The 24,215-nt window shown below is 45.1% G+C and overlaps 1 protein-coding gene across 1 annotated transcript in view; it reads right to left on the bottom strand.

Moving 5' to 3' along the window:
- Nucleotides 1–376: 376 nt before the first annotated feature.
- CAPN1 (calpain 1) overlaps nucleotides 377–24,215 on the bottom strand; it is a 57,810-nt gene continuing 33,971 nt past the window's right edge. Inside the window, exons 5-22 of the mRNA XM_048515297.1 lie at nucleotides 23,471–23,604; nucleotides 22,913–23,081; nucleotides 20,950–21,033; nucleotides 20,171–20,256; nucleotides 17,886–17,960; nucleotides 17,624–17,784; nucleotides 17,219–17,394; nucleotides 16,505–16,516; nucleotides 11,376–11,587; nucleotides 10,398–10,437; nucleotides 9,665–9,730; nucleotides 8,385–8,442; nucleotides 7,538–7,602; nucleotides 6,496–6,564; nucleotides 6,110–6,188; nucleotides 4,402–4,518; nucleotides 3,445–3,503; nucleotides 377–1,824 (exon numbers count right to left, since the gene is read on the bottom strand). Of these exons, the coding sequence (XP_048371254.1) occupies nucleotides 1,798–1,824; nucleotides 3,445–3,503; nucleotides 4,402–4,518; nucleotides 6,110–6,188; nucleotides 6,496–6,564; nucleotides 7,538–7,602; nucleotides 8,385–8,442; nucleotides 9,665–9,730; nucleotides 10,398–10,437; nucleotides 11,376–11,587; nucleotides 16,505–16,516; nucleotides 17,219–17,394; nucleotides 17,624–17,784; nucleotides 17,886–17,960; nucleotides 20,171–20,256; nucleotides 20,950–21,033; nucleotides 22,913–23,081; nucleotides 23,471–23,604 (1,689 nt within the window). The 3' untranslated portion in view covers nucleotides 377–1,797. The remainder of the gene's footprint in view (nucleotides 1,825–3,444; nucleotides 3,504–4,401; nucleotides 4,519–6,109; nucleotides 6,189–6,495; nucleotides 6,565–7,537; nucleotides 7,603–8,384; nucleotides 8,443–9,664; nucleotides 9,731–10,397; nucleotides 10,438–11,375; nucleotides 11,588–16,504; nucleotides 16,517–17,218; nucleotides 17,395–17,623; nucleotides 17,785–17,885; nucleotides 17,961–20,170; nucleotides 20,257–20,949; nucleotides 21,034–22,912; nucleotides 23,082–23,470; nucleotides 23,605–24,215) is intronic.

The following is a 24,215-nucleotide window of genomic DNA, read 5'->3' as shown; positions in this document are numbered from 1 at the left end:
GAAGGGCCTTAGCCTCTATGGCCTGTTTGTTTACCCCTGCAGGGCAACTGCTTGGCCACTGTGTGAAACAGGAAGCTGAACTAGACAGACCGCTGGTCTGATCTAGCAAGATCTGGTTATGATCTTATTGCCAGCTGTGATCCCCACAACACTCTGGCTACAAGTGCCTTGAATTGCTTGTAAGACTAAATTGTAACTTATATAGGTCTATCTGGGACAGGGGTAGGGAACCTGCGGCTCTCCAGATGTTCAGGAACTACAATTCCCATCAGCCCCTACCAGCATGGCCAATTGGCCATGCTGACAGAGGCTGATGGGAATTGTAGTTCCTGAACATCTGGAGAGCCGCAGGTTCCCTACCCCTGATTTCTGGGAGAAAGGGAGAAGAACATATAAAAATAACTATTTTGCCAGTGATGAGAAGCAGAACCTTGACAGGTGTGGTCAGGATTTAGCCAGTTTCTCAGAATAACTCTTCAGTGACTCCACAGAGCCATTTGAGTGACAAGTTAAAAAGCAGATTATTAAAGATGCCAAAGGCAACCCAAATTGATTGTGGCAGGGAACACACTGCACACACCATGACTCGGACTTTCTCATAAGAACAAAAGACCGGCCCACTTGGACAAGGACTATTCCTAAGAAAAGATTCCCTTGCCAGACCTCAGGGCTCCAATGTGTGTTTGTGAACAGGCAATATACTAGAAGCCTAAACGTGCACAATGAAAAGAAAATGACTCTGGCACTAGAAGAAGAAAGTCCTTGCCATTGATGCGAGGGCTCAAAATTTAGTAGGCATTTCATTGTCCAACAGTAAAATAAAAACAGCACAGAAGCCTAAGAGGCAAGCGAAAGGCTAGGACCCGAGTGACCTTTCAGCCTAACTCTACCTCAAATGGTAGTGGTGATAGCAAAATGGGAAAGGAATACCACAGATCATGTCCTGAATTCTTCACAGGAAAGATGAGATGAAGATAGATACTGGAAGAATGGAATAAGGCCATGGAGGGTAGAGCATTCCCAGAACACTTGGCTGTAATTATAGGGTTGGCATGAGCCAGGTTGCTGTGTGACTGCCGACTGGAAATATGGGAAGCATCTGGGAATATGGTGGAAGTCTTGGCACCCATCTTTATAATGACAGAGAGAGGTGCATTTTGGTGGGCCAGTTTAGAAGACATGTTTTAAAACAACCTATTAGACATTTTAAAAAAACAATAATGCCTCTTTGGCTGTGATCTGGCCCTTTCATCACACACTTCTCAAGAACACAGAAATTACAGAAGTCCAGCCAAACCATGACAGCAGAAAACAGCACAAAAGAAGTCCACAGATTGACCATTGGCATCCAGCATTTTCATGGCATACACGGCCGTGCCCAGTGTGACAACTCTTGCCCAGAGTTGGCATCAGTCATGTTGGCACTGTGATACACTCCGTTTAAAGACTTGCCTGTGATCAAGCAAGAAGGCCTGCCTGAAGCTTTGGCACCGCACTGTTCTTGCCCAAGACTCTGCTGCTGCGGATTATCCAAAGCAAAACATGGTTTCACGTGGTGGTGAACTTGAAAGGCTTCTGAAATCACGAGTAACCAGGCACAATGGTGGCAGCCGAGAGAGTCCACCTGGCACGTGAGGCAAACGAGGCAAGGTGGTGCATGTGGAAAGGGGGAAACTTTACTGGAGGGAGAGGTGTCATCAAGCAAGAAGCGACCACGTGCGGATGCAAGGCACTTGCAGGTAACAAACAGGAAGAAGGAAGGCCTGACAGCCGTGCAGGACTGGCTCCACGTCTTCTTCAGGCAAACATGGTCAGCTGTAACCACTGCAGATGAGAGAGCGAGAAACTGGAAGTCAACATCAGGAACACCAGTCCTCATTATAAAGGAACTATATGCTAATATGAAAGAAGCCCATCAAAACACCTCAGCAGTTTTATCTCCACACCCGGCACCTGAATGCCTAGCAGCCCAATCCAGAGCCCGGGGGGGGGGGGGAAGGGGGCAGAGATGGCAGCACCCCACTGCCTCTAGAGGGCTTTTACGTGGTGCAGGAAAGCAAAATACAAAAACACCCTCCTGGCCGCTGAAAAGTTTTCCATTGGAATCAATGGGCTTACGCCAACTAAAAAGGTGGTGTAAGTTACTGCCCTGGGTGGCAGTGTCCCAGGGGCAAAGCCAGGGTGGAAGCTGAGTATGGTCAGCTCCAGCCTCAGCCATGCCTCCAGAATGCTCCTGCTACATGGGCAGAGATGCTGGGGCACAGAAGTGCTGACACGGCATTCTGTGCTGCATCTGGCCATTATGCAAGGGTGTATCTACTTAAAACAGCGCCCAGGGCCAGCCTGGGGGCTGTGCCCTCCACACCTCGCAACTGGGACCCCTTCTTCGAACTTTGCTCAATGTCCTGGCCATGTTTATTTGAATAATTCTGCCGTTTTCACAGGGGTCCATCATAAGCATTGGAGCTTTTTATAGACTGTTCTTCCTGAGCACTGCACATGACGAACACGCCTCCTCTCTTGGTAGAGAGCAGGCCTGCAGTGGGGTCCCACCCTGGGCTGGGGCTGCCCCGTGGCCAGAAAGTAGGCAGCAGGTGATGCTCCGGGCTTTCCTGGATGCCATGGTGATCGACAGCACGTACAAGTAGGGAGATTTTTGGAGAGCCACAGCTGTTGCAGTTGCTCCCTCATCGTGCGCCTCACCTGCCTCAACATCGCCAGGGACCTCCACCTGCTTCATCCCTGAAGGGGTCAAGTCAACTGCTCTAAAGGGGGAACCCAGGCCCAGCACTTCAGATGGTCTCTGGCTAGACGCCTGTGCACAATTTGAACCTCTCCAAAGCGTATTTTGGGCCATTTGTGCTATGGCTTTGCTTGAATAAGCACTTTGCAAGCCCCCTTTTCACCTTGGCCAGGGAGGGGAAAGAAGCGAGGCAGGGGGAGGGAGGAAGCTTGCCAATAAGGAATGTCCAGGACTTGCTGGGCAGAAAGTATAGGGTGACTGTGGCCCCCGCCTGGTGTCTTTGTGGTGAGGCGCAGCAGTACAGAGCACAACCAGGCCAGCTCCCATTCCTTGCTTCTACCACCACTGAAGAGAAACACAGAAACAGGGCTAGGGCTAAAGAGCCAGTAGGGGCGCCAGAGGCTGGACCCAGCAGCCAGGCTTACTCCCAAGGCCCTGCCTGCTTCCCACGGCACTTTGGCCATCTTCCTGCCCTGCAGGAAGGCCGAGGGAGGGAGGGGGACAGTGGGTCAAATACACACCCCCATGTGACATGCACAAGTGGCGCCTGAGGCCTGCAGCAGCTACCCACTGGCAGATTTGCCTCTCTGCCAGGGTAAGCAAATCCACCAATGTAGAGCCCAGCTGCCTCCACGACTCTCTTTGCCCCCCTGACCCCTGATTGGGCCACAAGAATTCTTGGTTGAAGTGTAATGCATTACCTTAAACAAATCAAAGGTGACAATTCCATCCTTGTCAGTGTCCAGAGCTTGGAAAAACCCTGGCAAAACAGGGAGAGAGATAGAAAGAATTAAACCTGAAACATGCTGATTGCAGGTTGCTCAGGGGAGCAAACTGAGATGAAGTCCAAAAACCCCAAAGCCAGAACCAAAAGGACTGACCAAAGGATCAACAATAATTCACATAATTGATTCCAGACTGTAAGTACATCAATGCCAGGAACCATCACTTAAACTTCAAATCATTATTCTGTTTCAAGGACAACTATGTGTAATATTCATCATGGTTGGAGAGGGGGGACCCATTAGGTCACATGTTGAGATTCAGTGCCATCTTCCTCTCTAATAAACAGTTCCTTCAACAAAATATCAAGAATCATGGTGAGTAGCAGTAGCCAGAGATGAAGGGAGGGGAAACTGTGCCTGGGGCATGAAGTGCCTGCACGCCCCCTCCTGCCCCTACCACGCCATGCCCCCGCCACCCGGCACGTGACTGCAATGGCGACGCCTGGGGTGAGCCACCCCGAGGTCCTCATTGCAGCTATGCCTCTGGCAGTAGCTGTCAGTATGCTCAAGAGCTAATGCGGGGGACGGGGGGCTTGCTTTGTGGGCTGCTCTGCCATCACCTCCCAGAATTCTTTAGTATAAATGTTAGTTACATGCTACAAAATTGCCTGTGACCCCAGGTTTTCCAAGCCCTTTTCCATGGTACAACTCAATATCCTTCACTTTCAAAGCTCTTCCTTCAGACGTGTCATTATCACGTGAAATGGCATCCGTCAGAACATTCTGCACTGGCCCCATTGATCTCCTTTGATCATATGTGAACCTGGAACTCTTGTTGTACTAAGGGGAAGTGGTCCAAATGCCCCCACAAACCTTCCTGATGTATGGTGCAAGTTAAGGAAGAAAAGCCCCCCCTAAGAAAACAGCACTCACGGAACATGGTTTCGAGCCGCACTAAACAGCAAACAAAATTGTCAAAGTCGATGGCCAAGTCAGGCTCAGCGTAGCGGGTGATGATCAGCTCATAGAGCTTCTTGTTGAGCTTGAAGCCTACCAAGACACACAACAACAACATTTCAGTTAAGAAATCAAACCAGTTAAAAATGGCAGCATCTTCTGTTTTGTAATCACATATTCAGAAAGTGGAAAAACTAGACTCTCCAGTAGCACTTTAAGACCAACACATTTTCAGCAGAGGGGTAGCAAGTGGGAAAAGCGCCCGGTGAACTGGTGCGTCTTCCAAACCCCGTCCCACCCGGGAACGGCCACACCCCACCTCACCATGCCCCCGCTATGTCCCACAGGGGGCGCACCCAGCACGTTGCGCACCCCTTTATCCCCTTGGAGCTATGCCTCTGATTTTCAGGATATAAGCTTTCAAGAGTCAAAGCTCTCTTCATCAGAGTTTTGACTCTTGAAAGCTTATTCTGCCCAAATCTTATTAGTCTCGAAGGTGCTACTGAATCCAGCTGTTCTATAACAGACCGACCTGGCTGCCCTCTGAAAGCAGAAAGTTATACACTTGACTATCTGATCGTAAAGGATGCTGCCTCGCACAGTTATGCGGCAGCTACACCTCCGCAATCCCCCACTGTTTGAGGTGACTGTGTGGGCCTTTCCCCCATGATTGGTCTCACCAGTTTGGTTTCAACATTTGCACACAGCCCACAGTACAAGAAATCCCAGTACAAGAAACCCCACATATTTTATTTATTTATGTATGGATGAAAAGTCACTAAGCACACAAGCATGGGAGATGGACAGAGTTGACGCATGAGGTCCAATTACTCAGGAAGTTCTCCTGAGCCCCAATTCAATCAACAGGAGATGCACAGGTAGCATTTGTTTTAGTGAGGCTGTGTTCAAGAAGATCCTTGTGGCTTAAGCCCTGCATTGATTGGTTGTGGTGAGTTTTCCAGGCTGTGCGGCCGTGGTCTAGCAGATCTTGTTTATAACGTTTCGCCTGCATCAGTGGCTGGCATCTTCAGAGAACAGAAAACAGACTTTTCTCTGTGATACACCTCCGAAGATGCCAGCCACTGATGCAGGCAAAATGTTAGGAACAAGATCTACCAGATCATGGCCACATAGCCCAGAAAACCCACCACAACCAATTGAATCCGGCTGTGAAAGCCTTCGACAATACTTGCATTGATTAGTTGAAAGTCTGTGGACAATGGATTTTCTACTTTAGGAATCAAAAAATGTATGTTGCTGACTTTAGGTTCAAAAGAAGAAAATAAGTGACAGGTCATATGGGCCAAAAGAAGATTCCAAGATAATGTTAGATGGAAAGGGGATCAAAGTAGGCATCAGTATCTGTCTTCAGCCCTCTCATCGAGGCAGAGGCACATGACCTGAACTCTGGGATAAAGCACAAAAGGAGTGGGAAGAAAGCAAAAGGTGAGCTGTGCTTTTTAGGGAGTATTCTTAAGGTCAAATTTTTAACTGTGTGCATTTTTGGAGGGCTTGCGTGTTTGCTTTTTGAGGGCTTGGGAAGACTTTTGTGTGCATGTGAGGGTTTTTCTTTGTCCCGGCTGTGTGCTTGTCTCAGGCTTCTCAGAGGTGGGGCTTCTGGTGAGTTACCAGCCTATAAATCAAATCAATCAATCAATAATAAAAAGAAAAAGAGCTACATTACCTGCAGACTCTAAAGCCATCCGCATTTCATAGGCACTCATGCTTCCTGACTTATCAAGGTCAAACTTTCTGAAGACAGCCTTCAAATAAAAGGAGAAAGTTACCAAAACAAAAGGTTTACAAGAACAATGACTCTGATCTCCCAGAACTGAAGGCATCCCTAAGCATGATCCCCAAGGCATCAAGAGTTTTGCAACTCTTGTCAGGAATATCTGGCTACCTTAAATGAATTCAAATCTCCAGGCCCTGATGAGCTACATCTCAGGATATTAAAAGAACTGGCAGAAGTAATCTCAGAACCACTTGCTATAATCTTTGAGAACTCCTGGAGGACAGGAAACGTCCCAGTGGACTGGAGGAGGGCAGGAGGGGGAAAGCTGTGCTTACCAAATAGTTCTTAATTTTGGTCCACAGGATGTTGAACTCCACAAGTCCAAGTTTCCCATTTCCATCCCTCTGTTCAAGAAGGGTGCTGTTAAGGAAACACTCCTATGGAGATTTCATGGTGTACAAGAGTAAAAAAACACACCCTTTTCCATCATAATGTATTCTCCTCCCCCTGAGCTCTAGAGGTTCCATATCCATATTCTATCAGCTAACTATCTACAAAAAGCTGTAGAAGCCATTATTGTAAAGAAGATACATGGGCACATAGGTGGCTATGTAGACTCAGTTTTTTCAGATGGTTTGGAATCCAAACCTCATGTCCAACAGATATTAAAATCCTCTTTCTTGAGGGTATAATGCAAACAGTCTAACTGCCAAAAAAGGTAACGTGAAATCATCAAGGAATTTTGAGGTGGATTTCTGAGGGTAGCCAGCTTCCACCTCAACACAACACATGCATATGATGGCTCTGATAAATACATCACATGACGACAGAAATTTCAAAGCAATTATTGTATTGTCTAGACTAGACATTAGACAGTTCTGTAAAAATGAGAGTACCGTATATACTCGCGTATAAGCCGAGTTTTTCAGCCCTGTTTTAAGGCTGAAAAATGCCCCCTTGGCTTATACACGAGTCACTGCTTACCAGTCGGCTCTTCAGGCCTCTGCCGAGGCTGGGAGTGTGGCCGGGACAACCTCCCTGCGGCTGCAAAAGCCGCTTGTTGCTGCCCTCCTCCTAGGGTGAAGGGGAACCCTGGCTGGCTGGGCTTCCTCAAACCCGGGAGGCAGAGGGAGCTCCTTATTTGGGCAGTGACTCCCCCTGATGTCATTGCCCAAATAAGGAGCTCCCTTCACCTCCTGGCTTCCCACCTTCCGCTTATAGGCAAGTCAGTACATTTCCCCAGGTTTTGGTAGTAAAATTAGGTGCCTCGGCTTATACACAAGTCGGCTTATACACGAGTTTATACGGTACTATGATTATCATTAACAATAGTTATTGCTATTATTACTATTAACCAAAACCACAGAAGGAGGATACATCCATGAGATTCACCATGCTTCGGCAGGACTCTATGCTGAAACCTTTTGACCGAAGGTCTTTATCTGAAATTTAAACCAAATGAGTATGTTTAGAGCCTGCCTTTTCTTACTGTTTTGGAAAGAATTGTCAGGGGGATTGTATCTAGGTGACTGAGATGCATTCCGAACCCAATGCAATTGCTACAAGATATATGTAACCAGTCTGCTATATGTTACCACCACCATTCTGGGGCGTTCTTTCCTTGATCTTTACTTTATGGCTTCACACACTGAGCAGATAACTAGGCTTTCCCCTGACACTTTGGTCTCCTGGGAACCAGGATTGTTTCCGTTATCTTGTGGGGGCAGGATGCGGGGGGGCTCTCTATCTGTTGCTGACCTTGGGGCACCTCAGATCCAAGCTAACTCTTTCTCACATTTCTTGGGAAAATGGGAGGGGGGGGGAACTAACATCAGAATAAAGGGGATAGCAAAAGCCAGGTTTGTCAGAACTGGCTTTGTCAAGCTGGGTGCTTTGATACCTATCAATAAACACTACTGACCTACAATACAGAGTCCGTTTATTGCTTCAAGGTTTGAGAACTTACAAGAATGTGTTGGAAACTACTATGATATAATGAGAAAGCACGATTGTGGGAAAACAGAGCTGCCTGTGTGGAAAGCCAACAGAAATCTTGCCCTCCAGCCCTGACACTGGACCTTTCTCATGCCAGGGATCCTGCATAGCGCTGATGCCTCAGAAATCCTTGCAGTATACAAGCAATTCTTCTGCACAAACCTCAATGACGATGGACATTTATTCATGTATCATAAAAGGAAGGGAAGGAGAAGAAGTGAAGTCTTACGTTTGCCCATGATCCTGTTGAGGATGGTCTGTAGTTCACGAACGCTTATTTCCATATCCTAGAGAGAAGAGTGGGTATAAAGAAAAAACCCAACATTTTATACAGAGAGATTTTAAACCCAATTGATTAGTATACACTATCATTCCAGTAGATGCACAAACTCCTTTCCCTTCCCACAACAGACACTTTGTGAGATAGGTTGGGCTGAGAGATATCTGAGAGAACTGTAAATAGCCTAAGGTCACCCAGCAGGAATGTAGGAGTGGGGAAACAAATGTGGTTCACCAGATAAGAGTCCGCTGTTCATGTGGAGGAGTGAGGGATCAAACCAGGTTTCTCTAGATTATAGTCCATTTGCTCTTATACCACACTGATTAATTGATCAATAAGTCAAAATGATTTACTGTGGAAAAAGTCACTGGACTGTCAGATAGCGTTTTTCCTTGGTTTCTCCCTTTAAGTATTTTCTTCTTTGTTAACAACAGCCTATCTTTAATTGAGAACTGGTGCAGGGGCTAAGAAGGAACTCCAAATCTAGAAATCTCTTGTTTAGAATCTCACTCATCACTAGGAAGACTTAGGTAAACCTCACAACCTCTGTACCTCCACCTGTAAAATGGCGAAGATGCTAGTGGCCTACCTTACAGGGTTGCTCGTGAGCGCTTTGAGTACATTAGACTTCTATATTAGATTAATGCTAAATATTATCAGTATTATTATTACCCTCCCACAAAAAGCTCCATGTTCAGCAGGCCCGGTTTCCCCCTTCCTAACCTTCCTGTGAAGGTTCCTTCCATTCTGCTCTCTGTCCCCAAAGAGGCCCCTGTTCCATTTCTTTTTAGCACAGTTAAATCTCTTGTATATACTTGTATGGGTATATATGAAGAACCAGTTTAGTACAGAAGCTCATGGAGTGACCCTGGGTCAGTAACACTCTCCCCTTAACCTACTTCACATGGCTGTTGTCAGGATTAAAATGAAGGAGAGAAAAATGACGCCTGCCACTTTGGGTCCCCATTGGGAAAAAAGTAACACCTCAGTTTTATTGAGTCAGAAACAGCACAAATTGGGGCCTGCTCAAAATATATTTATATGCATAATTTTGTGGTAGGGTTTTCGAGCAGGCCTTGATTCAAGCAGGCCTTGATTCCTGGATCATTACTGCTCAAACTCGTCCTGTCCATTTTCTGTTCCTTTCTCTTCCTCATGTTAGCTGCTGTCATTTTGCTACATAAAGAAATTTACATCGGCCAAAGTTCCTCCTACTTCTACACACTTACCGCTCCAGCCAGCTGCCTGAAGAGCTGCTTAAAACCGTCATCAATTTCTCCCTCCGAAAGCACTTTCTGGAGAGCAAGAAGAGGTAAAAATCAACATGTAGAGAGATCAGAGTTGCATTCGGCAGAAGCATTAAATTGTCGTTCTCACAGCCCATAATGCCTCAGGCAGAAAGAAATCTCTTTGTCCACTGTTACAGGTGTACAACTTTCCCCTGTCAGCCACAGCAAGCTGAAGCATATAGAACAAACAGCAAGCAGGAAAGGAAAGTACCTGACTGAGATCCTATTTGTACAAACAGAGCGGCCCCATTCCCCCCCCCCCCCCCCATCATAAAAGACAATCCACCATGTTTGGGCAAAGCATACAGATGCTGTATTCAAGATTTTTCTTTAATAGTTCACCTTTTTATGTTGATATATCAATCTATTGATTAGGTTAAGATAAAAATTAAAGATTATGTTAAAAATTAGAGAACCCACAAAACATTGCCCCTCTGGACACAAGCAATAAGCCAGCTGATGGGTAATGCCAGCCTCGCTGCAAACAGTGTGGTGTTGGCCCAATTGGCCATGCTGGCAGGGGCTGATGGGATTTGTAGTCCACGAACATCTGGAGAGCCACAGGTTGCAGACCCCTGGCTTAGAATGCCTAAGCTAGATTTTTCATTTACCCTAGAATACAAATGTAAGTCTCCTGCTTGTAACACGGGGTTTCCTAGAACAGAATTCTTACCTCGTCTGGCAACGTAGCCTGAATCTGATCATCCATTTCCCTGCAGGAGAACAATGAATGGATTTAAAAGATCTTAGCATAGAATTACAAAGCTGTGCACAATAATACACAAATGTGAGTAAATACTGCAGGATGTGCAACTTAAAGAAGGGAACTCCAACACTTAAGCTGAAAAAGAGAAGGGGAAAAAGTGAGCCAGGCTTTCAACAGGGTTTCCCCCTGCAAATTCATGAGCTGAGTGCCCCTGAGCATGAGCGGAATGTGCCACTCCTACCACGAAGTAATGTTAAGCCCCAATTCACTTAACAGGAGCTGCACAGGTAGTGTTAATTTTAGTGAGGCTTGTGCATAAGGAGATGCCAGTGGTTTGAACCTGGCACTGATTAGATACTGAATTTTCTACCTGCGCCACCAAAATTAAGATAAAAATTAAAGATTATGTTAAAAATTAGAGAACCCATAAAACATTGCCCCTCTGGACACAAGCAAAAAGCCAGCTGATGGGTAATGCCAGCCTCGCTGCAAACAGTGTGGTGGGTAATAATTTATTTATTTATTAGATTTTATAGACCGCCTAATCCACAAAGGGCTCTAGGCGGTTCACAATGCAATAAAACCCAATACATTAATTAAAACATCTAAAAACATTTGAAATTCAGTATGCAGCAATGCCAACTATGCCCCCAAAACAAAGACTTTCTACTCTTTGAACTCACGGAAATCTCACCATGCGTAATTAGCCACTATCCACTTTTCCATTATTTATTTTGTACTTGTTAGGATCCATTCCCTTCTTGGCAGTTGCCAGATTACATGACTTTCCCCTTCCAGTTTCTTAACCCTGCTAGATTTCAGCTGGGCCAATTGGATTTCTCAGTTCTGAAAATGCTTTTAATTATGTTATCGGTTATATGCTTTTAACTCTGTTAATGGGGGTATTTTTGGGCAAATTGGCAGTCCTGGGAACTGCTGACTTACACTGTCCCAGCTTTCTTCTCAGAAAAGACCCGGAGTGCAAAGTCCCCTTCCTTGTTAGGCTCAAAGGTGGAAGGCACCACAATGTACTCGCCCGGCGGCAGCTTGAAACGCGTGCTGACTTCACGCAAGTTGATGAACTGCTCTGAGCGGGCCCTTGAGGAGTTTGACAGGAAGAAGTCTCTCTTCAGGTGGACTGAGGTCTGACCCACAAACTGACAGGGAGAAAGAAGTGACAAGTTAAACCGCTTTCCCTGTTCACCCTCTCCACGTGAACTTTACACAACATGGGAATCTCCTCAGAACGCTGTAACTGCTCTGTCATATTTCCAGCATGATGCAGTGTATGGTGGGTTAGACTGATATCTAGGAAAATAAAATCATGAGATATACTGTCAGCCATAAGAGCTGAGTGGGCTATCTTGGACTAATGACTCAAAAGTTGTTCTGAGGAAAAAACTAGGGGACTATACAGTTATGTGTATCATTGTCATAGTGATTTAGGGGGAAAGATAGGGAAGACCAGAGGAGGACAGCCCAGTTTTCTCAGATGTCCTAAAGCCATCCAGCTATTGCTTGTGTAACCCCCATGCTCAGAATGGGTTGACCCAGAAAGGGGTAGAGACTCAAAGCAGCAGAAGGCTGCAGAGCTCATGTAGTTTGGAGGAGAAGGCTACCAGACTCAGACCTTGGTTTGTATAAGCCCTTAACACCTTGTTAAGGTAACTGCAATGTTGTTGGGAACTAGTGGGAAGGTAGTTGTTTATTTTTGCTATGTTGTAAATGTTGATGTTTATTGTTTCAGGGTTTTTTATGTCTGTAATGGGTGAGAGTTCTCCTGGAAACCTTCAGCATGTTGAATCCTGTTCATCAAGCCCTTGGAATCTTCAGGAGCCAACCCACTTGCAAAGAAGAATTGGACTTGGCAGTATCAGTAGACTGTAAATATAAGGACTTGAAAATGCAACCTGAACAGGACCTTGAAATGTGATGTTAAATGTTGATGTTATATGTTAAGAAAGTAAACCATTTTGTTTTTTAAAAAATTGTTGTTGCAAACTCATTCCAAGTTCTGCCCCACAGAACCCACAGATAGAGGTTACACTTGCCCTGACACTGAGGTCCCACACTCTAGATGGGAGCTTCCGCCATGCCTGTCACTGGAAGATCTTAAGCAGAATCTGATAGGCCCACTTTGCCTCTCTGTCATACATACAACTTGCTCATTCAGCTAACCATGCAACCTGGCTCAACTAAGAACTAGTGTATGCTTAAAACAAAGTTCTTTGAAACTCAAGGGACCTGGCAACAAAGCAGGTTTCTTTATTTACCTACATTTATGAGACACCCTTTCCCATAGGGACTCATGTTCTCTCATATAAAATAACTATTAACTTTATTTGTGTAATAGATAAGTGCTCTTTTTCTGCCCTAGATGCTGCGAAGCCAATTGGGTGAGTCCTTTTGGAAGAGAAAACCGACCCTTCTCTCTGGGGCTTTATGATTCATTGTCCTGCTCCTGCTTTGACTAGAGATGGTGTCTGCAGACCTGGTCTGGTCTTGGAATTTAATTAAAGGCAGAGGCAGTCCCCTGTGCAAGCACCAGTGATGCACATAGGGGCAAAAAATCCAAACTTCACATACACGCTACAGGGGTCAGTGCTATCAGTCACAGACCAGGAAAGGGATTTGGGCGTCTTAGTTGATAGTTCCATGGGAATGTCAACTCAATGCATGGCAGCTGTAAAAAAGGCAAACTCTATGCTGGGGATCATTAGGAAAGGAATTGAGAATAAAACTGCAAAGATTGTCATGCCGTTATATAAAAGCTTTTGCATGTTGGTAAGCGACCGCTATCCTTGGAGTAACTGTGTCCAGGCTTCTGGTCTCCTCGTGATCTCAAAAAAAGGATATTGAGGGAGATAGGAAAAAAGTGCAGAGAAGGGCAACAAGGATGATTGAGGGACTGGAGCACCCTTCCCCTTATGAGGGAGAGGGGCTGCAGCGCTTTGGGACTCCCTTTTTTTTTAGCTTTGGATGAGGAGGCGGCTGAGGGGGGATATGATTGAAGTCTACAAAATTATGCATGGGGTAGAAAATGTTGACAGAGAGTTGTTTTTCTCTCTTTCTCACAATACTAGAACCAGGGGGCATTCATTGAAAATGCTGGGGGGAAGAATTAGGACTAATAAAAGGAAACACTTCTTCACGCAACGTGTGATTGGTGTTTGGAATATGCTGCCACAGGAGGTGGTGATGGCCACTAACCTGGATAGCTTTAAAAGGGGCTTGGACAGATTTATGGAGGAGAAGTCGATTTATGGCTACCAATCTTGATCCTCCTTGATCTGAGATTGCAAATGCCTTAACAGACCAGGTGATCGGGAGCAACAGCCGCAGAAGGCCATTGCGTTCACATCCTACATGTGAGCTCCCAAAGGCACCTGGTGGGCCACTGCGAGTAGCAGAGAGCTGGACTAGATCCAGCTGGCTTGTTTTTATGTTCTTATGTTCTTATGTCATTGCTGACCTGTGGGGCAACATCACATTGTTTACTATACAGACTTTGTTTATGGTGTGATTTGCCATTGCCTTCCCCAGTCATTTACATGTTGCCTCCAGCAAGCTGGGGACTCATTTTACTGACCTTGGAAGGATGGAAGGCAGAGTCAACCTTGAGCCTGAAAGTGTTGGGATCAAGCTCAAGTCATGAGCAGAGCTTTGAGTGCAGTTATGCAGCTCAGCACTCTGCATCCCAGGGCTTCTTGGAGTTTATTTAGGAACAGGAAAAAGAAAGGGGCTGCAATTAGACTCATGTGGTTAAGAGCAGGTGCAATCTAATGTGGCGGAACCGGATTTGATTCCCCGTTCTGCTGCTTGAGCTGTGGAGGCTTTCAGGGAATTCAGATTAGCCTGTGCACTCCCACACACACCACTTGGGTGACCTTGGGCTAGTCGCAGCTTTTTGGAGCTCTCTCAGCCCCACCCACCTCACAGGGTGTTTGTTGTGAGAAGGGAAGGGAAAGGAGTTTGTTAGCCCCTTTGAGTCTCCTACAGGAGAGAAAGGGGGGATACAAATCCAAACTCTTCTTCTTTGAGGAAGAGTGGGATTTTTTTAAACAAATGGAATGTATGAAAAATAACTGGTAGTGGTACAGTCACTTACAAGGTAGGAGGATATGGGATGGGATTAGTAGCTCATGGGGCTGGGGCTGCCAGACCCACGTGGTGGCAGAGCAAATTCACAGGCTACTTGTAACCAGTGGACCTAGCCTGGCATCTTCACTTGAACATAAATGAAAAGCAGACAGAAGACAGGACCACTAACAGTACCACTAAGACCACTAAGCACCAATAACATTCCTGGATGTTCCTTGCCATCTCTCGGCTTCCCATTAAACTCAACGTGGAACTGAAAATGTTACACTATTTTATATCCGCACATATCTGCACATGCAGGTCCATTTGTTATTTTTGCATCAAACTTTTCATACTTATAAGACTAACCACCATGGACATGCGTGGACATTTGCAGTCTTTCTTACGGAACCTGTCCAGGTTCACTTCCAGAAACTTTTGACCCTTGGATTGCTACACAGCACCACTACATTTGGACTGGGTTTTAGCTCTCAACGTGATTTTGCTTAGTGTTCTTTCTGCATGCAGAGAGCCAAGCAGAAAGTCAATAATTTCACATTTGTTTCTAAGCAACGCAGTGCAGAAGTCATGTGGTAACATGAAAAGAGATTTCAGATCAGGCTCCTAAGCTGCTTAAAGGCTCTTGTGCTTTCACACAATGCTGAATAATCCACTTGCAATGCAATTTAGTAATCATTTGCAAGCGGATTTTGTCATTTTGAACAATATAGTCCAGTTGGGAAGTACACTGAAAGTGGATTGAAAGTTAGTTTATTCAGTGTCTGAATATGGTGAGTGGTATAAAGTGACAGGTTTTAATGGTTAAAACGAGCGATCCATTGGCATGCTCGTTCAGGAAACGCATAAAGAAACTGACTACATTAGTGATTTAAATTAGTAATTTTCTTCTTGGTTATTTGAACCTTTTGTATCATGCAGAGTTGTGTAATAATTAATAAAGTGTGAAGCTAGGTAATTCCTTACTAAAATTTCATAAATTCCTTAGGCAAGCCTCTATCCCTCTTAAGCCAGTGCGGTGTAGTGGTTAGCGGTGGTGGACTCCAACCTGGAAAACCGGGTTGGATTCTCCATTCCTCCACATGAGCAGTGGACTGTAATCTGGTGACCCAGGTTTGTTTCCTCACTCCTACACATGAAACCTGATGGGTGATTTTGGACTATTCATAGTCTCTCAGAATTCTCTCAGCCTATTCAGAACTCAGAACTCTCTCTCTCTCCCCTTCACAAGGTTCATGCTGTGGGGAGGAGAAGGGAAGTAGTTCGTAAGCTGCTTTGAGACTCCTTGTGATTAAGAAAAGTGGGGTATAAATCCAAACTTCTTCTTAATCTCAGCCCCCAGCCTCACAATATAGTGATAAAAATGCCGAGGTGCTTTGGAGTTTAATAGCCAACACTAAACTGGTCTTCCCAGACCTTGGAAGTTAAGCAGGTCAGTATTTGGATGGGAGATCACCAAGAAAGATTGAAAAACTGCTTTGCAGAGGAAGGCCATTTCTGCTCATCACTTGTCTTGAAAAACTCAAGGCCAGACATGCAGCTCCGGGGGAAGGGGGGGCAACACACCGGGCATGCACCCCTGTGGGGGCGTGGCGAGGGCATTCGGGGGAGCGTTCGGGGGGTGTTCTGGGGCAGGGGCAGAGGACGCACTAGTGCTCCAGGTGTTTCCCCCCCTTGCTACGCCTCTGCCTGAGGCAGAACTTCATGCCATGATTCAGTCGCAACCTGACAGCACGCTTTACCTTGTATGCAATTTGAATTATTGTAATAGACTAAAGCGCTATACAAATTATATTATTAAATGTTCAGTCCTACCCAATCTCCTTTTTAAAAACTGTAGACATTCAATATTCAACCTACTGAACCTTCTGCATGCAAAGCAGGTTCTCTACCTCCAATCTATGAGTTCCCCTCCACCTATTCTGCAGGAGCTTCTCTTAACTGGAGGCACCTGGAGTTGTTTTCTGTATACATACCTCAGGGGGTACCTGCAGAGGAGAAGAAAAGGAAAAAAGACAGTAAGGTACACCGGCAAGAAAATCAGCACTAGCCGAAATCATCATACCTACATAAGACAGGGTTTTATATTAATTTTTGCTCCAAAAGATGAGTATGGGCTAATTTTCAGGGGATGTCTTATTTTTTTCCCCATGATTTTGCACCCCCCACATGACCAGATCAGCTGTGCCAGGGAATCTGTAACTAGGGCTTATTTTTGGAATAGGGCTTATATTTCAAGCATCCTCCAAAAATCTCAAAAAATCATGCTAGGGCTTATTTTGGGGGTAGGTCTTATTTTCGGGGAAACAGGAAGAAGGAGGCCCCTGCTGGATCAAGCCAATGGTCCAATCTAGCCCAGTATCCGATTTCCCACAGTGGTACTTGGATGGGAGATCACCAAGAAAGACTGCAACTGCTATGCAGAGGAAGGCCACTGCCACAGATGAGCCACAGGAGAAGAACAGATGGCAAAACCTCCATCTGCTTCTGTTCCTGGATATGGGTCTCCAGAGATATATTGCCTCTGAACATTCAGCCATCTCGATTAATAGGCATTGGTGCACTTGTCTTCCAGGTCTAGTCTGTTTTTCAATCGGTGGCCATTACCACATCCCTTGGCAGTGAATTCCACAAGTTAATTAAACATTCTTTTTCGTTGCCAAGGTTGCCAAGATAGCTCTAGGTGTTACCTCATAGACGGCGAAACCAATGGTCTCCATGTCTTTCCCAAGTCGCCTCTCCCGGCGCCGGTGCTTCTGCATCAGTGCCAAAAGGAAACTGCACCCTGATTCTCTTCTCCCATCATCGTCATCATCGTCAACCTCTTCGAGACGGATTTTAAACTGGGGGTTAATCCAGAATGTAGCTGAAGGGGAGAAAGAGAGATGGGATGAAGGCTCATCTGAGCACCAGAAAGAGGAACAAGGTTAACTGAGTCCAATACCTTGCCCTTGTGAGAGCTTTCAATTCAAGTGATTTAGTCACGGAGCAAAGTTTTTTATGTCCAATCTTCCTACCATGGGAAGGCCTTGGCTAAGTAGTAGAGCATCTCTTTGTTCTTCGTTGTCAAAAGCAAGTCACGCAACATACACTACCTGGATAATTCCTGCAGCCCCCCGCTGTGCTCCCCCGCCGCCAAGTCCCATCATACAGTGTGGTATTCCACTTTCGGACTTTGCGTGACTTCAGTGCATCTGGAGTAAGGTTGCAGATCTCAAGGCGGGTGAATTCCCGGAGGAAGTCCTGGAAAGACATCCTTTGAGGAGAAAAAGTTTAAGGAGCTCAGAATTCACTCCTGTTCCTACATGTTTCAAAAGAAAAAAGGCAATCGTTACAGGTAATAGATTTTACACTTACCAGAATTCCCCGTCTTCCATTTTAATTCTCAGCTGCTGCCCCAAAGAGGGTTCTATCGCATTCCACTCCCCAGAACTGTTTAAAAACAGTAAACAACTGTCACAAAGAGGCTGGAAATAAGATGTTCTTCCAGGTTTGTCTCCAGGGTTCCTCTTTAGTATGCAGCTTGACTCACTTTCAAAAGTCACCTCCCACTATTTGTCCTGCAAGCACCTTCTTAAAAGCATCCTCAGTCTAGATTGCACTGCTGGACCACTGGTGGGCTACCCAAACTGAACTCCTCATGTTGATATGTGGACCAAGAACCAATGCATTTATCTTATGCTTTTGGCTCAATTTGTGCCATTTTTGACACTTTTTCTTGGCAAACATACACACCCTCTTCCCACAGACATTAAGTGAATCTCTAATTTCTACCTGTGCTTTTCCATAAGGAACACACAACTAAAAAAAACAGAAACAGCCTTTCTATCTTCATCTCTATGGTGTAGATCGAGAATCAAAAGGGAAGGAGAACAATCCTATGACGTAGGGAAGGTCATAACAAAGGGTTTACAGATGTGTGCTTCCATAATGCTGTGTCCTCTCACCAAAATTGAGGCTGTGGCTTGGTTTAGATGCAACAATAAATCAGGTGGGGGGGGAGCCTGGGGGTCTTCAGGTTTATGTGTTCCATCTTTCTCTCCTACTTTTGTATGTTGCTTAAAAGATAAAAAAAATTCATAGTTTGTCATTTTGTCAGAACTACAGACAAACTAGAATTAAGCAGGTACGGAGATGTATCTCCTCACATCTCCAAAGCAAAGCAGGATTGGGCCTGATCGGCACTTAGATGGGAGACGACCAAGGAAGTCCAAGGTTGCTTCGCAGAGGCAGACAATGGCTAGTCTCCTTTGTTCAGCTCTTACCTTGAAAACCCTACAGGGTCACTATAACTGAGCTGCAACTTGACAGCACTTTCTACCACTTCCATGGAAGTTAGAAAAACTACAGTTTGCTATTTGGATTATATTATTTTATTATTTTCATTTATTTGTTTAATAAATTGTATTAGTGTCAACAACATACTAATAACCAGAGGCGTAGCAAGGGGAAAAAGCGCCCAGTACACCGATGCGTCCTCTGCCCACACTCCGGCCCGAACGCATACCACACCTTCCAGAAATAGCCCTGCACCACTATTAACACCCCACAGGCAGAGTGCCCAGTACATAATGCCCCCCGCCCCCTTGGAGCTACGCCTCTGCAAATAACAGTTAATGAATTTGACATATATTATGGATCTTATTGCTTACATTTCTGGTGATTCACTTCTATGCTAAGATACATTACATTAGCTTTAAAGTATACCTTAATTTTATTTTTCTCTACATTTGCTTAACAAGATTTTCTTATAAAATATTCCTCTCTTAAATCTTTTCCCTTTTCCTTTTGCTTTAATTTTCTCTTAAGCTTCTAGCCACCATATATGTATAAAAACCATTACATTTCCCCCTAAAACTCTTATTTTGACCTGTTGCGTATATTAGTTTTTCCATGACAGCATACTCACCTAATTATTGTTCCATTCAATTAGACTTGGGCATTTATCTGCTTTCCATTTTACTGCATGTTTTATTCTTGCCACTGTCACCATATATTTGAATAATTCATTATATATTTTTGGCATATTGCTTGGTAATATATTTAATAACATATTTCTTGGGTCCATCATAAATTTAATTTTTAGAACCTTTTGCATTTTATCACAAATCTCTACTCAACATCGTCTTACTTTCTTATTTTTTAAAACATCTGGTCTTTATTTTATTTATGTCTGGTCTTTCTTGCCGAGGCTTTAGTGGTGGTGACTGAAAACCCCACTCAGATGAGAAGTTGATGGGGGAGATTAGCCCATTATTCCCCCTCAGCCTAACCTACTTCGCAATGAGAGAGGAGAAGTGCCCTGAGTTCTTTGGAAGAAAGATGGGATAAAACGTGATAGGTAAACTTCTAATCCTGGCAAACTGGTTTACTGATTTCCACAAAGTTCAGACTACAACGCTCCATTGCTACTCTTTCTTCAATCACCCCCTTCCGCACATGCAGAATAATTCACTTTCAATCCACTTTCAATTCAATTTGCAGCTGGATTTTACTGTGCGGAATAGCAAAATCCACTTGCAAACAATGGTGAAAGTGGGTTGAAAGTGCATTATTCTGCATGTGCAGAAGGCGTCACACCACAGACACAGAGATAGAAGGGCAATTTTTGAATGTAACCCCCCTTCCCAATTGTTTCTTACTTGTCACTCCAAGCGCCAGTCCATTCCACCTCTCCCCAAGGGTTTCGTATCCTTATCAAATTAGCCCTCTGTCCTCGGTAGTTGATCTGTGAGAACACAGAAGAAAAGATGTCCGTTAGAGATAAGCCACTGCCCAGGATGCCTGGAGGAAGGAGATGATAAGGGCTGCATTTGAACTGTACATTCATCCAATCTTTCTTTAACCTTTCTTTGAAGCTTCTTTTCTGAATTACATTTCTGGGGTCTAGCAACACCTCCAGAAATGAACTGGACATAGAGAGGGCAGTTTGGAGATGACATTTGCCTTGCTGCAGGGGTATGGAAACGAGACAAGAAGCAGATAATCACAACATACACATACTGGGAATTTTTAAGCTTATATTTGGCAGATATAGATTTTATTGCCTGAACCTGAATGCAGTTCCTGTGTAATGCTATGAGTTTTGACAAGCACCTGGACTGAAAAACCCCACCTGCAATACTATACTATCAACCACACCTTTGCATAGCAAGTTCCACCCAAACACTTACTGATTAGTTCCCCACCCGGGGACATGACAACTTTATACACCACTAAAACATTCCCTTCTCACTGGACATAGTGTGTAACAGACTTCCAGCTGTGATACACCTCTGAAGAAGCCAGCCACAGATAAAGGCGAAACGTTAGGATCAAGATCCACCAGACCACGGCCACACAGCCCAGAAAGCCCACCACAACCACCTGGCACATCGTTATCACTAAATGAGCCTCACATAAAAGCAACCTGAAAGCTCACCTCCTCAGCTCCAGTAACAGAATAGGCATGGCCTTTCACCAGCTTCTTAAATGTGACGGCTTCCATGTCAAAAGCACTTGTGATCTAGGATTAGAAATGGGTGAAGGGGAGAGAAGTAAGTGACAACTTCAACAAGCAACTCAAGAACATAAAACCTTGCCAAAGGCCTATCTATACATTACACAGTCCTCAAGTTGTATCCAGATCTGCCAGAAGGACGCTCTAGCAGAAACAAGTTGTGAGTTTCCTGCTGTGAACTCAATTTCCAGGTGCGCAGGAGTCTAATTCAGATTGGGCCTGCAACAAGTGGGGAGAGGAGGCTTAAGGCTTTCCCTTGTACTCATTTTTTTGACCTTAAATGGCCCTATGGAACTGCTGTTTGCCCCACTGGGGGCTCCACGTGTAACAATGGTACATGTAGGTTTCCACATAGATTGCCTCCCCAGGCCATTTCAGATCAAGAGGAACACTGAAGAACTCTTTCTTCACATGTGATCATCCTGATCCAAATCAGGCACCCTCGTGACCGGGACCTGAGTCTGATACAAACTCTTATGGCAGACCAAGACACAACCCAAGGACTCTGTATCATGTAATTGGTGCATCATATTTCTAACTACAGATAACCATGTAGATGCCCTGAGATCCTTGGAGAAGGAGCATAAAAATGGAATAAATATTCAACTGTTACTACAACCATCAAAAATAGCTCAAGAGCTTGACTGGTGTTTTGTGCCCTCTGCTAGGCTTGAATACAATCAAAATGGCTACTGTAATATTTGGTAGAAAAGAGCACTTTACTCTTATGTTGTCTTTGTAAGCATTTATGTATTCAGAAGTTTGGAAACCATGGTGGATGGGAGAATCTGATGTAGCCAGGTAAGGGAAGGCAAGTGCAACTCAGTCCTCTCCAGCCACACTTGAAAGGATTTAGAGCAGGGGCGTCCAACTCTGGCGCTTCAGATGTTCATGGACTACAATTCCCAACAGCTCCTGCTGGCATGGTGAATTGGCCATGCCAGCAGGGGCTGATGGGAATTGTAGTCCATGATTATCTCAAGCACCAGAGTTGGACACCTCTGATTTAGAGGATGCTAAAGGCATCCATAGCAGACTTGCAAATGAGTCTATTAAAAGTTGTATTAGCCTGTTAGCCCCCACAAACCCACAGGACTTATTTGAGGCACATAAACTACAGGAAATAATGGGAAAAGAATGAGGAAATACATATATATTATTGTCTACTCAGACTGACAGCAGTTCTCTAGGGCCTCAGGTAGAGGTCTGTCCCATGGAAAACAAAGCTAGAAGAGACCTCAACAGTCATCTAGTCCAAGTCCCTGAACAATCCAGGAAATTCATGACTACCTCCCACCCCCCAGTGACTCCTGCTTCATGGTTAAAGGAAGGTTTAAAAACCCTCCATGATTCCTGCCTCTATGACTCCTGGCTGATTAGGCCTGGAGGAAAATTCCATCATGATATGCCAGAAAGGGCCACAAGAGCCAAGTGCTGACTCATCCTTTCAGCTCTCCCTCCTGATCTGTGTAAATTCACAGAATTGGCCTTGCTTTCAGATGGCCATATAACCTCTGCTTAAGAAACTCCAAATAAACAGAGCCCACCATCTCCTGAGGAACTCTAAGAAACCACTCTGTCAGGAAATTCTTCCTAATGTTTAACCCAAACCTGCTACTTGATCCCTTTAACTAGACAGGCCAGGGACTAAACCTGGGCCTTTCTGTATGAACTGCGGATGCTGAATCACTGAATCACAGGTCCCCTCCTCCACTGGTCACCTGGAGCATTAATTAACACACCCAGAGGTGATTAGCTATTTATTGACCTTATCGAAAAGGTAAACCCTATGGGGGAAAATGCTTCAGGATTGCCATATGTTTTTATTACCAAAGAATTTAAGGCAGCCCCACAAATATAAAAAGCGCTTGACGCAAATACTCACATCAATGGAGCAACCCAGGAGAGACCCCTTCTCCAGGGCCTTTTTAATGATCAGGAAGAGATCACTAGGGGCCTTTCGGAGCTCATACCACTCAGTAACACCTCCGGTGAAGTCTTCAAATCCTTCTGAAGTGCTTCCCCCAGACAGGGCTTCATAGCAGCCATTTACTCTGGAATGAAAGTGGCAGAGAGTTGGTCACGTTCCTTATAAATTATGAACCTGGCCAGATAGGCCAACTTTTTGTTGTTGTGACTCCAGAGGCGTAGCAAGGGGGGAAAGCGCCTGGTGCACCGGTGCGTCCTCTGCCCCCGTCCCACCCCAGAACACCCCACCACGCCCCAGAATGCCTCCACCACACCCCCACAGGGGCACGCACCTGGTGCATCGTGCACACACACACACACCCGCCCTCTTGGAGCTATGCCTCTGTGTGACTCTGTGGCTGTGAAGACACAGACTTGCCCAAGGCTTTACAATCAGTCCCTAGCAGAGGTGGAATAAACCCAGCTCTCCCAGTCACCCTCTAGTAGTCCCTGGATTAAAAGATTGGATGCTTACTTGGCATAAGCCTTCTCGAGCAGGGCACTCCAGAACTCATTGCCTTCTGCAGAGTGCACAAACACCAACTTGCCGTCCTTTGTTGGGAGGAGATCATCCACCACCACCTCTACCCACTCGCCAAATTGCCAGATCTATACAAAAAGGAAGGATGTGTGATAGACACACAGACAATGGTGAAATGGGTAACCTAAGTCTGATGCCAATGCAGCACTGCCGATATTCAGAAGTCTATTGCACCATTTTACACCACTCACCTTATTGTCCTGCCCTACTCTTGTTTAAGATCCCAGATCTATAATCAAACCATGATTTGGTTTGTAAAGCTAAGTCGCACCCCACCCACCCACCAGAAACTGTGTATTGAGATTTAACATTTATAGTTACCGGATTTGGAAGACTTCAATTCTGCTTAGAACTGCACTGTTAATCATGGTTGATACAAACTATAGCTAACAAACTCATACAGGTAATGGTTTCACATTCTTGCAGCCATTCTTAATCCTAGTTTAGGTAACCACATGCAACTCCATCTTGGTTAAGGAAAGCAGGTTGGGAGCTGTGTGGTTAGTCTGGTTGGGTAGTGCTTTTAGTAGTATTTTTCCTGATTCGCCTTCAGAGTTTGTGGCTGGCATCTTCAGAGGATCTGATTCAGATCTTCTGAAGATGCCAGCAACAGATGCAGGCAAAACGTCAGGAGAGAATGCTGCTAGAACAGGGCCATACAGCCCGGAAACCACACAGC

This window comes from Sphaerodactylus townsendi, linkage group LG01, assembly GCF_021028975.2.
Source record: "Sphaerodactylus townsendi isolate TG3544 linkage group LG01, MPM_Stown_v2.3, whole genome shotgun sequence".
In the NCBI taxonomy this organism is placed as follows: Eukaryota; Metazoa; Chordata; class Lepidosauria; order Squamata; family Sphaerodactylidae; genus Sphaerodactylus; species Sphaerodactylus townsendi.
The sequence above is the reverse complement of the archived record's forward strand: the minus strand, read 5'-3'. Positions and strand labels throughout refer to the sequence as shown.